This window comes from Apis laboriosa, unplaced genomic scaffold (genome assembly GCF_014066325.1).
Source record: "Apis laboriosa isolate Shangri-la unplaced genomic scaffold, ASM1406632v1 scaffold1321_cov151, whole genome shotgun sequence".
Taxonomy (NCBI): Eukaryota; Metazoa; Arthropoda; class Insecta; order Hymenoptera; family Apidae; genus Apis; species Apis laboriosa.
The window spans coordinates 845,547-861,807 of NW_025221248.1; the positions used below are offsets into that span (position 1 = coordinate 845,547).

At 21.1% G+C, this 16,261-nt stretch overlaps 3 protein-coding genes across 8 annotated transcripts; 2 read left to right on the forward strand and 1 right to left on the reverse strand.

The window, feature by feature from the left end:
- The first annotated feature begins 1,775 nt into the window (after positions 1–1,775).
- On the forward strand, positions 1,776–6,664 carry LOC122720803 (protein Son-like). Of its 4 annotated transcripts, XM_043947788.1 has the most exons (12): positions 1,776–2,192; positions 2,283–2,606; positions 2,676–3,363; positions 3,428–3,579; positions 3,654–3,799; positions 4,035–4,143; positions 4,243–4,397; positions 4,462–4,572; positions 4,678–4,791; positions 5,746–5,974; positions 6,087–6,202; positions 6,283–6,664. In XM_043947788.1, the coding sequence occupies exons 1-12, from the start codon at positions 1,874–1,876 to the stop codon at positions 6,412–6,414; spliced, it is 2,595 nt and encodes an 864-aa protein (XP_043803723.1). In that variant the 5' UTR covers positions 1,776–1,873; the 3' UTR covers positions 6,415–6,664. The 4 variants fall into 4 exon arrangements, 3 of the variants coding, with proteins under 3 accessions (XP_043803723.1, XP_043803721.1, XP_043803722.1); XR_006347818.1 differs by lacking the exons at positions 6,087–6,202; positions 6,283–6,664 and adding an exon at positions 5,414–5,561 and having other exon boundaries at positions 5,746–5,783; XM_043947786.1 differs by lacking the exons at positions 6,087–6,202; positions 6,283–6,664 and adding an exon at positions 5,499–5,561 and having other exon boundaries at positions 5,746–5,880.
- Positions 6,595–9,164, forward strand: LOC122720734 (protein-serine O-palmitoleoyltransferase porcupine). 3 transcript variants are annotated; one of them, XM_043947643.1, is made up of 7 exons: positions 6,595–6,647; positions 7,085–7,337; positions 7,420–7,612; positions 7,701–7,917; positions 7,995–8,101; positions 8,178–8,380; positions 8,511–9,164. In XM_043947643.1, the coding sequence occupies exons 2-7, from the start codon at positions 7,115–7,117 to the stop codon at positions 8,951–8,953; spliced, it is 1,386 nt and encodes a 461-aa protein (XP_043803578.1). In that variant the 5' UTR covers positions 6,595–6,647; positions 7,085–7,114; the 3' UTR covers positions 8,954–9,164. The 3 variants fall into 3 exon arrangements, with proteins under 3 accessions (XP_043803578.1, XP_043803577.1, XP_043803579.1); XM_043947642.1 differs by lacking the exon at positions 6,595–6,647 and adding an exon at positions 6,761–6,902 and having other exon boundaries at positions 8,511–9,163; XM_043947644.1 differs by lacking the exon at positions 6,595–6,647 and having other exon boundaries at positions 6,947–7,337; positions 8,511–8,754; positions 8,817–8,910.
- Positions 9,165–12,101: 2,937 nt separating this feature from the next.
- Positions 12,102–16,226, reverse strand: LOC122720673 (dual specificity protein phosphatase CDC14C-like). The gene is made up of 9 exons (XM_043947501.1): positions 15,793–16,226; positions 15,468–15,685; positions 15,117–15,382; positions 14,736–15,036; positions 14,283–14,652; positions 13,872–14,192; positions 13,624–13,755; positions 13,174–13,458; positions 12,102–12,500 (listed from the first exon to the last, which is right to left on the reverse strand). The coding sequence occupies exons 2-9, from the start codon at positions 15,514–15,516 to the stop codon at positions 12,458–12,460; spliced, it is 1,767 nt and encodes a 588-aa protein (XP_043803436.1). The 5' UTR covers positions 15,517–15,685; positions 15,793–16,226; the 3' UTR covers positions 12,102–12,457.
- Between the last annotated feature and the right edge of the window lie 35 nt (positions 16,227–16,261).

The window sequence follows — 16,261 nt, forward strand, 5'->3', positions numbered from 1 at the left end:
TACGATAGTTATATTTATATCGAAAATGAATAATGATATAACATAAGAAATAAATTAATATACAGAAAAATAATTCTATTTCAAGTTGAAAATATGATTCATTACTGATTGATTCATTGGGTAATTAAATATAAATGTATTAGTTTTGATTAATTACTCAAATAGAATTTGTACAAAGATTTCAATTTAAATATTTAATTCTAATTTTAAATGTTTTGAATTAAAAAAATTCAAATTATTAAATAATTAAAATATCTAATTTTTTAAATGCATAAATTATTTAAAATTAAAATTAAAATAAATATTTAAATTGAAATCCTTGTAAAAGTTCCAATTAATCAAGATCAAGTAATTGATCAAAAACACTTTATACTTATCCATCATCTATTATCCAAATTCTATTAGTTTAAATTATCATTATCTCATTATATTGTATAATAAATTACATAATTAAAAATTTAAATTTTCTAATTTTTTAATTAATGTATGATTTATTTATCATAATTTTATAACTGAAAGTTATTTAATTTATATTTTAAACGATTATAATAAATATTTGAAGATTTTAATGCTAATAGAATAAAATAAAATAGAACATATATTTGTTTTTTTGCAATGAATACATTTATAATATTGATTTGAATATTCTTAAATTTTTCTTTTAATACATCAATTTGTTAAAAATAATTAAAAATAAATGCAAAATAAATCATCAAAAATATGTTACTTATATTATATTCAATGGATTTTTATCTGTAATTGTTGCATTTATTTCCATTAAAATTTCCATTTTATGCGTTAAATAAAATAAATAATTTATGTAAAAAATGCAACAAAAATTAGCTCATGTAAAAAATGATTTTGTTATTTAAAATATAATTATGAATAACAAGTACAAACAGATTTATTAATATTTCCAAAATTTTTAATTACTATTGTTATTTATTCAATAACAAATAAATTTTCAATTCAAATAAATTTTTATTTCATGTGCATTCAAATATTAAATGAGTTTATTTCACGAAAATTATTAATCATATAAAATTATTAAATTTTATGAAAAATTGTATTTTAAAATAATTCTCATATTTTTATTATTAGTTTTTTATTTATTACAATGATATATATACATATATATAAATTTTGCTTAATTTTTTTGGTTGTTCCTTTAACACATAGTTGTATGTATGTTTGCATTATTTGTATAAATTATCAAAACCTTAAATGTTTTTATAATATGTCGAAAATTTAAAATTTATTAATATACGTATATATTAGAAATATATATATATATAATGTTTGTAATGACAATATTAATAAAAAATACATTATCTTTATTGCTTTTAAATAACCTTTAAAAATAGTCCAATTATTACCAAAATTTGTAATGCAAAATTCTTTTAAATTTAGTTATCTTATTTTTATCTAGATATTTTTAAATTTATATAAAATTTATATAAAATTTAGATATATATCTTATGCTTAATGTTTTTTATTTATTATTATATGTTTGATATTTCTATCTAATATACATATAAATATATAAATAAGCACATCATAAAATTTTTAATTCTTCAAATCAAAATATTAATATATAATATATTATATAAAATTTTAATATTAATAAAAAATTTAAAAAATATAAAAAATAAAACAATTTAAATTTTAATATAATATACTTTTTTATTAAGAATATGCGTAATTAATTAAGTGTTTTTAAAATAATTTTAGTTAGATGTCGCTGTTATCGAAAATTAAAATGGCAACTGGTTCAATACAATAGTACGACACGATAGAATATAATAGATGATTATATTTTATATAATTTTTACTATTTGTGTTCTTTGTGATTTATTATGATGAATTATTAGCAATGGGAGACCTATTTGATATTGCAAATTTAATTACAACGGTTGGTGTTGATAGAATAAAAATTAAACCGGAACCTGGATTACCAGAAAAATCTTCAAATGAAATATTAACAGAATTATTTAGCACATTTGATGCTGAAGAAGAAATAATATCCTTAGAAAATACTGACCAACAAGTTCCAAATGCAAGCGTTAAAGTTGAAAAGTCTCTTAAGTCTCAAATTAAAAAAAAAAAAGCTAAAAAAAAACATAAACATAAGGATAAAAAACATAAAAAAAAATCAAAACGAAATTCATCTGAGAGTAACAGTGATCTTGAAAGTATATTAAAATGTTTATTAATAATTAGAAAAAATAGGTAAGTATATATATTACTTATAATTAAAAGTTATTTGTTTTTATAATTGATAGATATTAAAAAGAAAAAAAAGCACAAAAAGAAAACAAAACGGAAACATGAAGATGATTCAAGTAAGTCATCAGATTCAGATGAACCCAAAAATAAAATTTCAAAATTGAGTACATGTAACAACATGAAAAAGAAAAATTATAATAAAAATAATGGATCAGAACAACAAAACATGAATGAATCAGAAAATTTTGAAAAATTAATGATTAAAAAAAATTCAGAATTAGAAAATATATTTGAAAAGGAACCTGATAGTCCCCAATTACCACCCATTTCTAAAAAAATACAGGATGAATCTGAAGAGCAATTAATATCTAAAGTTCTTGGTTTGTATTGTTTCTTAAAAAAATTTGAAATATATTTTTGGCTTAAATATATATTTTTTTTACATACAGAAAGACCAAAGCAAGGATATCAAGGAAAAATATTAATAAAAGATCTTAAAAATAGTATAGTTTATAATGATACAGTTAGAGAAATAGAAATTAAAGAAAAAGAAAAAGCAGCAAGAATGGAAGATGGTGAATTATCTGACAGTAGTACAGATAATAAAACTCCAACATTAAGTCCTAGTCCAATTCGATGTATCTCTCTTAGATCATTGACTTTAAGTCCAACTTTGGAGAATATAGAAAATAGAATATTAAGTCCTTTAAAAGGTGAACTAACAGCAAAAAATGATTTAAGATTAATTTTGAGAGAAAAAGAAAAAAAAAGATTAGAAGATGTGGATAAAAGAGAAGGAATAGAAAAATCAAAATTATATATGGATAATGAATACAAAGAAAAAACATATAATTATAATAATAAAGTTGCAACAAGCAAAAATAGCAAATATAATCATAATTGTCATTCACAAGAAAGAAAAAGATCTGAATCTCATACATGTATGAATTTACGTAGAAGTAGAAGCAGAGAAAAAGATAAACGAAGAGATAAAAGTAAAGACAGATATAATAAAAGTCGAAGTAGCGATCGACGAGAATCTTCGAAATGTAAGGAACGACGAAGATATAGAAGCCGCAGTGATGATAGAAGCAAGGATAAGTATATACGTGGACGAAGTAGAAGTAGAGAACGAAAGTTAGTACTATTTTATAATAGTATATATATATTATAATTTATAATAAATTTTATATTTTATAAGGGAACGAATAGAAATTGATAAAAAGAAATTATTGGAAATAGCAAGAAGAAATGCAATAAACATGATTAAACAAGGAACATTACCATTAGTACAACAAGATAAAGCTATTGCTGCAATACAAGCTGGAGGAAAAACAGTAGATGAACTCACAGGTACAAATTTAATTCAATTATTAGCTATAAAATATTAATTATTTATTAATAAGCAATATGTTTTTTTATTTCAGATTTTTGTAAATCATTATCAAAATCCGAAGCTTTAGGAGAACTTTCAAGTATTTCTTCAGAGGAAGATGGAAGTGAATCTGAGAAAGGTTTTCATCATCCCTTTTTACTTAAAGGACGACCTAATTCTATTATTATGAATATTAAGGTAGGTTAATGCTTTGAATATTTTGATTATTTCTGAAAGTGCATTATATTATATTATATTACTTTGACATATAAATTGAATAAAATTATATATAAGAATTTTTTATACATTTCTATAATATAGCAGTTAAGAAAAATGCTGCTATATTAGCTGCTAAAGAAGTTAATATATATAATAATATATTATATATAATTATATATGATATATACATTAATAGTTTATTTATAAAAAACAGGATGCAAAACAATTACCTACTAAGACATTCCAAGAAAAAACAGTAGAATCATCAAATCAATTACGTTTACAATTTCCTGTATCAAGTGGTCAGCATCATAGAAAAAGTGGTACCGTTTTTGTTATTTTATTATTTTTTATTATAGATGAAATATTTACTTAATTAGTGTGATTAGTGTATTATTATTAAAAATTTTATTTATCCACAGAAAATGAATGGATACCAGTTACTCCAAAGAAATCAGAAACAAAAAAACAGTTTATATCAACTTCTGAATCAATTGAATCTTTTCCTATAATACCTTCAACTACTTCTACAGTTCCAGTGCAATCAATAGTTTTTTCTCAACCAATAGCAACAGAGGTATAGAAAAAAAGCATTATTCAATTATTTTGTATTTACATTTATATATTTATTACATTTACAGGCAATAGATATTGGTTCAATAGTATCTCAAAGATTAGCAGCAATGAGAAAATTAAGAGAAAATCCAAATGATATATGTGCCCAAAATGAAATGTATCGAGCACAAAATGAGGTATTTTATATTTGATTAGAAGAATTTATAATAATATTAACATATATTCATAGTTTATTAATATAAATTATATAAATTATAAATGTATTATATATTATATAATAGATGAAAACATGGGCTGAAAGTAAACAAATGCCAGGTCAATTTACTGGGAGTACTGGAGCTAAAGTACTTTCACCTGCCGAGCTTACTTCAGGTTATCAAGCTTGGGCTCGTAAGGTAACAGTATTATTTACATCATAATTTATCTTATTATTTGTTTTCTATATTTATTTGATCATGAAAATTTGTTTTAAGCAACTATTATATTATTATAGGAATAGTTAATCTAAATATACGTTTATTACTTATTTATGTTTAGAATTAATAAAATTATTAAGCGTGAGATATTGATACATATATTAACACATATGTGTTATATATATAATATAATTTCATTTATTTTTTTTTTTTTCTTTAAAAAAAAAAAAAAAAGAAAATTCATTACGTGATATTGATATTGCCTGTAACAAGTTTTCAGGTACAGTCTCTGTTAAGATCAATGCTATATTTTGATATATGGCAGATCTGAAGAACTGTAATGTAGGCACAGACTATTTCTTATATAGAAATAGATTCTGTGCCTACATGGACACAGGAGCACCATTATTTTATATATTTTTGTGTTGCATAGATAAATGATAATCAATAATTATATTTTTCATTTATTAAATTACAAAAAAAAATTAATTGTAGAAGTAATTTATTTAGACTAAAAATAAAAACATTTATTACACAAAATTCATTTATATAATGGGCTCTTGTGAGATTATTGCTAATTATCATCAGCTTCCTATCACAGGATGTCATCTGGAGTTACTGTATCTTTTGTTTATAAAGCTGGGATATTTAGCATTAGTCTGCATCCACCTGAGGGTTTGTTACAGGCACATAACTACGTCAGAGAAGAAACAACTTCAGCGGCGTGATGTCGAATTTATGATTTTTTGGTAAGTATTTTCATTTCAAAAATATTAGAACTTTATACAGTCGATTAATATGCTAAATATGATAATTGGATATAGAGTAATTAATTTATTTTATTAATTTTAATCATGTTTCTGTCATTCTCAATTTTTTAATTTTCTTTACTATTATAAAATTCATTATATCTTAATCTAACAAACTATTTAGGATCAATTAGTATCAGCACAGCCTGTTTCGGGTGGGATGGGTATGGCTTTACTGCAGAAGATGGGTTGGCGACCAGGGGAGGGTTTGGGAAAAAATAAAGAAGGTACTCTTGAGCCCTTGCAGCTTGAAGTAAAATTGGACAAACGAGGCCTTGTTTCAGAACAAGATATTGGACAAAAAGTAGGAAAAACAATAAAACCTCTAGTACCAGCAATCAAAACTTTAGAAGGTATATACCAATAAAAAATATATATTATAATAACTTGGTATTAAAGTATTAAGTACAAATTGTATTAAAGTACAAAATGTATTAAAATTATGTTGTTGATTTAAAATTGCAGGAAAACATCCAGTGTCATTATTAGGTGAATATTGTTCAAAACGAAAACTTGGTGCACCAGTTTATGAATTATGTTTTGAATGTGGACCAGATCATAGAAAAAATTTCTTGTTTAAAGTATATAATTCTATAATTGTTTATTTGTATTTTTATGTTGTCAATATATTTGTCAATATTATTTACTTACTATATTTTAGGTTAAAGTAAATGGAATTGAATATAAACCAAGTGTTGCAAGCCCTAACAAAAAACAGGCTAAAGCAGAAGCTGCACAAATTTGTTTACAAACTTTAGGATTATTACCTGAATCTATATCTACTACAAAATAATAACTTATCAAAAGAATACAAATATAACTTCTTTAAAAATCAAAAAAAAAAAAAAAATTATAAGACAATGTACAAAAATTGTAAATTTAAAAGAAATAAGTTTATCTATCTTATTGTATATATAATTAATCTTTATATAACATTTCAATGTATTTTATTTTTACTATTATGGATTTCAATATTTAATATTGTTATTTTAAATGTACACATCAATACATAAGATGTAAATACAGGTACATTGTGAAGGTCATACTGTAAAATTTTTTCACTTACATATCTATCAATAAATGAAAAAAAAAATTTAATTACTATATAAATTTATATATCTAAAGATTTTATATTTTATTTTTGATATTAAATGTTCATATGCATAAACAAAATTATTTATATTTAATAATTTTTTATTTAAAATTGTTTTATGAATAATTAATTAATTATTTTTTAAATAATAATTATGAAGTAAAAAATGATGCTGACTATAATTTGAGGTTATTGTTAACATTAGATATATAAAATTCTATTAATAAATAAATTGAAATAAATTCTTAAATTCTTAATATTGAACTTAAAATTTTTTTATTTTTGTATTATACTTTATTGTCAAAAAATTATAATTTTGTTTAAAATTAAAATACGACATAATCTGTTACATACAACTGAACTATGACAGTGAAACACCGGCAATTTAATTTCTACTGTAATGGACGATGTAGAAGTTCCAATTTTTTACGACGATGAAACTGATTTCATAGGACATGAATATTTACAAGATGTGGAATATGAGTATGAGTATGAAAATATGGAAAGAGAAACATTATTTGAATTATACCAATATTGTCTTCGACCTACTATTTATGATACAATATCATATATATTACCACTATTTATTTCTACCATAATATTTAGATTATGTGCATATTCTCGTAAGAAATTTTTATAAATATATCTATAAATATAATAAAATGGTATAAAATTAAACAAATGATGTTTAATTTAATATTACAGAGCATATATCACATAGAACTTTTCATGTATTGTCAATGTTGATCGGTATATGTAATATTTATTTTTATGTAATAGAATGTTTATATACATTGTTAATACTTTGTATAATTTCATATATTACTTTATATATACCTAAAAAATATTGCAAATATATGGGTATATTTTTACCATCACTTTTTATTATAACATATTGGTAAATTATTATATATAAATATTAATGATTTTTCTTTAAATATAGATAAAAATATAGATAAATTTTCTATATAACTTTTAATTTTCAGTGAATTTACTATGCCACCTATAATATGGCATAAAATACGAAGTGTGGTAATGACTATGGCAATGAAAACAATTAGTATAGCAATAGAGAAAATTGATACAAATAATTCACCTAATATTTATGCCTATATGGGATACATGTTTTGTAGTGTTACATGTCTCTTTGGACCATGGATATCATTTAAAGATTATATATCAATACGTTACATAACTAATCAGGTATATATAATTATTATTATGTATTATAAATTTATTCAATAAAGAAAATTAATATTAATAACATATATTAATTTTAGGATAAGTGGTGGATATTGTATACCATTCAATATGCATTTGTGTCTTTTCTTTTTTTGACTGTATCAAATTGTTGGGCACAATGGATAATTATGGAAACTTCTTGGAAGTTAATAAATATTACTATACTATATTTTATTTTTTGCAATTATTATTTGATATAATTATTATTAATTTCTTTTCAGATGGTTATTAGCTTATAGAGATGCATTAGCTTTTAGAATGTCTCATTATTTTATTTCATATATTGCATCTACTTTATTATTATTAGGAGGATTTCCATTTACATTAAGTACTATAGTGAAACCATTAAAAATAGAATTTCCACGTTCACTTGTACATGTTGTGATTTGTTGGAATATACCAATGCATTTTTGGTTAAAAACATGTATGTATTAATATTTAAATTCTTTATACATATTAAAAATTTAAAAGTTTTTTTATTAATAATTTTTAAACATATTTTTATATAAACTTTAACATTAATAATTTATATATTTTTTTATATAAATTTTCAGATATATTCCGTCCTAGTATAAAATATTTAGGAAAATTTGGAGCTGTAACAATAACGTACTTAACGAGTGCTCTTTTACATGGATTAAATTTTCAGTTAGCAGCAGTTTTGCTTAGTCTTGGATTTTATACATATGTAGAATTTCAACTTAGATTTATGCTTGCTAATATTTTTGATGCATGTATTGCATCAAAACAGTGTACTAAAAATAAATGTACACACACATATAATACTCATAATTCATGGTGGGTTTTTTTAATAAATATTATGTTTTCTGGGTTATCAATTTTTCATTTAGCTTATTTAGGTCTTATGTTTGATACATCTGAATTACAAGAAACAGGATATAGTTATATTCATACTATTGAAAAATGGTCTCAACTTGGATTCGCTAGTCATTGGGTAGTATTTGCTACATATTGCATATATTTTTTAATCAGATAATATTAAATGTATAAATAAGATATTATTATTTTTTAATATTGCAAACATAGACATAATATAATATACTATATACATAATATTTATGCTATCATTAATTAACGTAAATTCTACTGTCTTAATTTACAATATTTAGTATGAATTATAAATTGAGCAAAAGAACATTTATTATATATTCTTGTACAAAATAAAAATAAAAACAAAATTTGAATGTATGGATTAAATATAATTCTAAAAATAAAATAAGTAAAATAAGTAAAATACATAATTTTTATTAAGTATACAATATAGTATAAATATAGTGTTTACATATAAGTTTACATAAAGAACATTAAATATTTAATATATAATAACTCTAAAAAGTTTATATACTTGCTAAAATAATTCATTATATACCGACATATTATATTATCAAAAGATAATGTATATGAAACTTTAATATAATTATAACAATGAATAAAAATATTTTTCCAGTATAATAATAATGTTGCACTTTAATTTATATTATATTAGTACAATAATTAATTATATTAGTACAGTATTATACAATAAAGAAAATCATATTTATAATATTACAATATAATGTGCGTATATTGTAAATCAAATTAGAAAGATTAGATTAAATAAAATATTTAGAGTTAGTTATATTTCTCTTTGTAAAATATATAAAAAAATTTGTTTATGATTTAATTGTACATTTAGGGCAAAAATTGAAAATATATGTCCATATATACATATTTATTTTTTTTTTTCTTCATTTTCTTTATATAATAAAAATAACATAATATTTATAAAACACATTATATGATATTAAACATATTTATAATCTAAATAATAATTAATCAAAATTTCATAAAAAATATATTGATTTTTATTAAAATAAAATTTTTCTAATATACTATTATGAGAGTACATATTGCTTTTTAACTTATTATTATAATTTTATAATCAATTTTATTAATGTAATTAAATTTCACAAAAAAATATTAAATATGATATTCAATTTTTAATTCACAAATTATTTAAATGATAATATAAATTTTTAATCATAATTTGGTAACTTTGATTCATAATTGAATCAATTTTTTTTCTTAAAACAATGATATTTATATTTTAATTAATAATTAATTTTTTTAATTAGAAAAGATTTATTTTTTTCGTTTTAAATTTTAATAAGATACAACATTTTATTTTACATTATTAAAATATCTTTATCATTATGTACTATTCTTTTAAGAAATACACTAATTTAACAAAATATTTATTAATTTTTGTATGTATATACACATTATAAATATACAAGTTATGTATATATTTTTCTGAAATATAAATAAATGTATAGCATTAGTAATAAATTTTTCATATTTTCATCATGTTACATGTTATTAATGACATATATTTACTAATTTAAATACATATATAAATAGAATAAAATAATAATTTTACATAAATCATATTATGCATAATCATGTCCAATCAACATTAATCTTTCATTCTCTCATGAAAGTATTTTAATTATTATTTTATCGTCATCATAAAAATGAAGTTCACAAAGTTTTTTTTATATATTTAAAAACTAACTTAAAAATATATAGTAAAATTGTTTTAGCATTTAATATTATGAAAATTTTTAAAATATTATCTTATCAAACTGTAATTTTTAAATATAAAGTAAAATTATGTAGCAAAATGTATATCATTATTAGCAAAACAGTTTAAACAAAAAGTAAATTACTAAGAAGTATAAAAATCACCATAAAATATTGTTTAGGCTAAATATTTTGTTTTATAAATGCTATTACAATTAAAAACATCTAAAAGCAGTGCTTTTTATTAGAAAAACAAGGCGTGAAAATGTATCAACATTTATAATAGCAACAGTATCTTTATCATCTTAGATTTATAATTGTATTTAACAGCATTTCTACATATTAACTTACATACGTTATTTACATAATATATAAAGCTATGAAACAAATATTAATACATATAATTATATCTTCAGATTATTTAAAAAAAATATTAAAATTTTTATTAGAATAATTTTTAATTATATTTATAAACTATGTATTTCTAATTATATTTATAAACTAATATAACATTAAAATTGTTAGTTCAAATTGTTTTTTCATAAAATTTGCATCTTCAATTTCAATTATTTATAATATTTATGCTTTTTTTCTATAGTGAAATAAGAAAATTTTTATATTTCACAAGATCTTTTATTATTTTTTAGTTATTTCTTAAATCACATTTGTTGATATGTTTTATATTAATAACAGTAGAAAAAAATAAAAGCAAATTACTTATTTCTAAATATTTATATTAAATAAAATAATCTGAAGATATAGTTAAAATTGCTACATATTATTAGTATAATTATATTGATTATAATAATTTTATGTTAAATAGCACGTATGTAAGTATTATATATAAATTGATCTTTGATACATTATGATTGCAATTTCTCATTAATAATATATATAATTAGCACAATAACAAGTTTCTACAATCTACTAATTCTAATTATAAAATCCATATCATCACAAAAAATAAACTTAAAATTTAAAAATCTATTTAATATTTATAATTCAGTAGATATATTTTATAGATTCTATAGATTCTATAATTCAATAGATATATATTCAAAAATTATATTTAAACTTTATCTTTTATAAGAAGATAAATAAATTATATTAATCACATAGACATAAATGAAAATACATATTAGGATTTTAAGTTTCTATTCATTTTATTCTTTTTCTCATTGAAAATAATAGAAATTATGATTCATATGAACTATTGCATATTAATAAACATTAAAATTAAATTTTATAATTAATAATGATTTTAAATATTATAAAAAGAAACAAAAAATAAACAAAAGAAAATATTGATCATTTCATACGAAAATCTTTGTGTACAAGATTGATAATATATATAATTTAATAAATAAAAAATCTCTATATGATTATCGATATAATATTTTAATAAAATTTAAGCTCGAATAAATTTTAATACATAATTTTTTACTAAAAATAGCAAAAAGTAAATAATGTGAAAATTTTTAAACTTAAAAATTAATTGATAATATCCATAATTATTCACAATTATAATAATAATATTCATATTATTTTTCTGACCAGCAGAAGAATAGTGTAGTAAATTAAGATCAATAAAATTATATTTTGTTGCTTTTACGAACGTTCAACGTATCGTAAAATATGGAAGAATTTTTAAAAATCATGTAGAAAACATTCATGATTATGAGAAACTTATAATCCAACTTTAGAAATGTAAACATAAAATAATTAATTTGAAAAAGGTATATGATAATAATAAGACTTTTTGATCTTTTTCGATCACAACAGTTATTTAAGTTGAAAATGGATGATTAGTGAAATGTTTTTACTGAATGATTGAATTTAAACGATGAGATCTTCTGCGTTGTCGAGATGCTTGAGTTATCAGATTGTCTTCCCCAATGCCATTGAGAATATCGGTTAGTCATCTGATAAATGCAGTTTTATAACTTTTGGTCGTTCGTGCACTGCAAGTCATAGAAAGAAATCGAAGCAGTTCGTTAGCAGTTCATTTTAGTGTTATTTAATATCTAAATTTCAAATGTAATTTATTTAATTTCATAGAAAAAAATGATAATTGTATTTAACAAAAAATTATTTTAAATTTGAACTTTTATACAATTTAAAATTTTGCTAATCAATCTTATATACAAAAATTAATAAATATATAACATTATCATTTTTGTTTTTTTTAAATTTAATAATATCTTAAAGATTATATTATGTTTTGAATAAAGATTTCTTGTCAATACATGCAACATTTAATATTAATAAAAAGCTACATGCAAGTTCTTGTTAATGATAAATATAAGATTTATAAATATAATTTTTTAGATTTTTCTATATATATATTATATACAATTATTAAAATAAAAATATTTATAATATTATAATTTATAATATATATGATGTATTTAAAAATTGAGAAATTGCATCAAAAAAATAAAATTACAAAACTGACTTACGTAATAATTATTTCAATAAAAAAATATATTTATATTTATTTTTAAATATATGAAAAAAAATTTAAGATTAAAAAAAACTTGTTTAAAAATTTTAAGTTAAAAATTGTTCATAAAAAGAACTATATAACTGTTACTTAATAAACATTTTGAAAGTAACAGTTACAAAGAGACTTACTGTCTTAGAGAATGATAGCGATTTACTCGATCTGCAGACCTGAGAATCATATTCATGCCTCGCTGCGGTTGTGTAATCAAATTATTTGCAGATGCATTTGTAGTTTGAGTCTCTGTGAGGCAGGAAGTTTTTATACTGGCCCTTGTCACTGGTTTTGATACAGACATTGATGTAACACGTGTATTAGAAGATGTATTGTTGTTGATATTATGAAGTCGTGTTGTTGGTTTAGTAGACTTTACACGATGTGAAGGTTCACATGTACTATTCACTAGCCAATTATTTCTATAATTTTTAGTATACTGTGAGTTTACATTTACTTGTACAATCTTCATTAATTATAATACAAAACTAACAAAATTTAAAAATAAAAGAAAAAATTATTTTAAATAAATAATAATAAAATTTAAGAAATTTATGAAGTGAATTAAATAAAATTTAGTTCTTAACCTTTTAGAGATTGTAGTTGTAGTAGTAGATCTAGGAAGGAGTCTTTTTGTTGAATCCTTTTCTTTATTTCCACTTAATGTATTAACTGTACTCTTTTGAGTTCTTGTTTGTAATAATGATCTTAAATAAGGACTAAAAAAAGTAATATTTATTTATTAATTATTCTATTTTGTTAATAATTAATAAAAATAATTATTAATATAATTAATAAAAATAAATAATTAATAAAATTATATTATGATACTTACTTTACTACTGTTGATGGTCTAGAAGTTGTATTTAAAGAAGTATGATTCGTTGGTAAACGTTTTCTTTTAGCTTTTATTTGATTCAATTTATCACCTTGAGTTAAGGTAGTACTAGTACTTGCATGATCATCTAATGTAATTCCATCTACACAATGCATTATTCCTGAAACATTATCTTGCATCACGTGAGCGGTTTTTAAACTGGATAAAAATGATGTCTTTGGTCTACCAATTATAGAATATATTCCATATTCATGAACTGGTTTTCCATTCTGAGCTTGTAATGGCTCTTTTAGTAAAGAATGAAGATATGCTTCTTTTCTAAAATATAGAATTTATGATTTTTTTTAATATCAAAAATTAAATTATTTCTAAATTATAAACTGAAAACATTGATATATTGATACATACTTTTCTAACCATTCCTGTTGATGTCCAATTACTGAACCTGGCCTACATATTCGTATCCATGCAATTGTTTCATGAGCTGTTAAATGATAATGTTTCATAATATAACAACCTATCAATGAACCTGTTCTACCAAGTCCAGCTCTACAATGTACAGCAACAGCGCCACTTGCATTTTCTGCTATTTTAAGAAATTGTCGCATAATTGAATCTGTTGGAGTTGAACCATCAAGAAAAAACAAATCTTTATGGTCAAATCCAGCATCCGTGAAGATTGAAGCATCATAAATTTTTTTATTAAGACGTATAATTGTAGTTACATTATTGTAATGAAAATATGTAAAATATGATTCTGGTGCATGAAGTGGATATCCTAATAAATAAAAAATAAAGATAATGAATTCAAAAAATATGAATAAAAGTATTTATTATAATTTAATCTAAAATTAAACTTACCATTCTCTATTTTGAATTTAGCATAAGGGCCACAAAATGCTATAAATTTACCAGGAATAATCCAATTTAAATCTCCATTTTCCACTCTTTCAAAATATTCATATTCTTTAACACAAAAATCTTGAAAATTAAAAAATCCAAGTTTGTGACACTTATATATAGCACTGAGACACTCAATCAAAGATATTTCAAACCATGGTGTACCAACAGAAGCATCTCGAAACATTATAAATGATGGACTATCGGGATTATTGGTTAAGCAATTATATGCTTCTTCTGCAGTATGTTTACAATATAATATCTAAAAAATACATATTGAATAAATTTTATTTTTTTTATATATTTATCAACATGAATGCAATTAATATAAAAATATCCTACAGCATAACTTCCTATAAGAAAAGCAGCATTAACTCTCTTTGCTGGATCCATTATCGTATAATGTATAATCTTTTTCTTTCTTAATGTTACTGCTTTAAGTTTTTTATTAACTTTTTGGCAATAATGATATAACATAGCAAGATTTAATGGACCAAAATCATCATAGAAATTTTCATAAACCAATTCATCATCAATACTGAAATAATGGGTGTTTGGAGTACTCTTTGGTTTTGTCATTGTCTTCAATGTGACAAAATATAATCGATCTATAGCATAAAAAAAATATAAGTGATATATAAATACATTAAATATTATGATACTTTAATTATATTCTTTTTAAAAATTTGTTACCTTTTATGAATTCTGAAGCACATAATAATAAGTCATTTGTATCCTCCATTATTGATTTGTATTTATTATCTGATGATATGAATACCAACTGAACAAGCCTGTCATCAGCGTAGCCGATATAAGAAAGGATACAATTTAATTAACACAATCAGAGATCATAAATATAAACACACAGAAGGTTAGAGTAGATGTAGTAAAGGTAAACTGGATCCATCTACCTACACACGGTTATATTTGCATGGTATGTGTAATACGAACGAATTCATAATTAGAATGCTATACACGACAATACGATATATTATATTAAAAAAGTGTTTGTACTTACCTATGCGACCGTTACAAGATTCAAACTTGGTCAATGAAGAATTGATGATGGCTGATCAATTACGTTATAGATCTCTTCCGGTTTATTGCATATTGAAGTATATGTTATTTTATAATTAACATATTATATTTTTTTTTACTATTCAAACATAATCATTTTATAAAATATTGATAAAATATTTATTCATTATATATACTATCATTATCCTTTACAAGAATAAAGAGTAGTTTTTGAATATACTGCCATGTTGGTTATCCCGTAATGTAAAACTACGACGTATGAATTCAATATCTAGAACAAGAAACATTGTGAAATGTTCACTAATATTACGAATATCTTGTATAATATTTTAAAAACTTTAAACTGAAATACAATAAATGTTAAATATTTATAACAATTATATTGTGTTGATTTTTATTCTTTATTTACATAGATTAAACAATTATTCCATTAATTATAAAATAGCGCA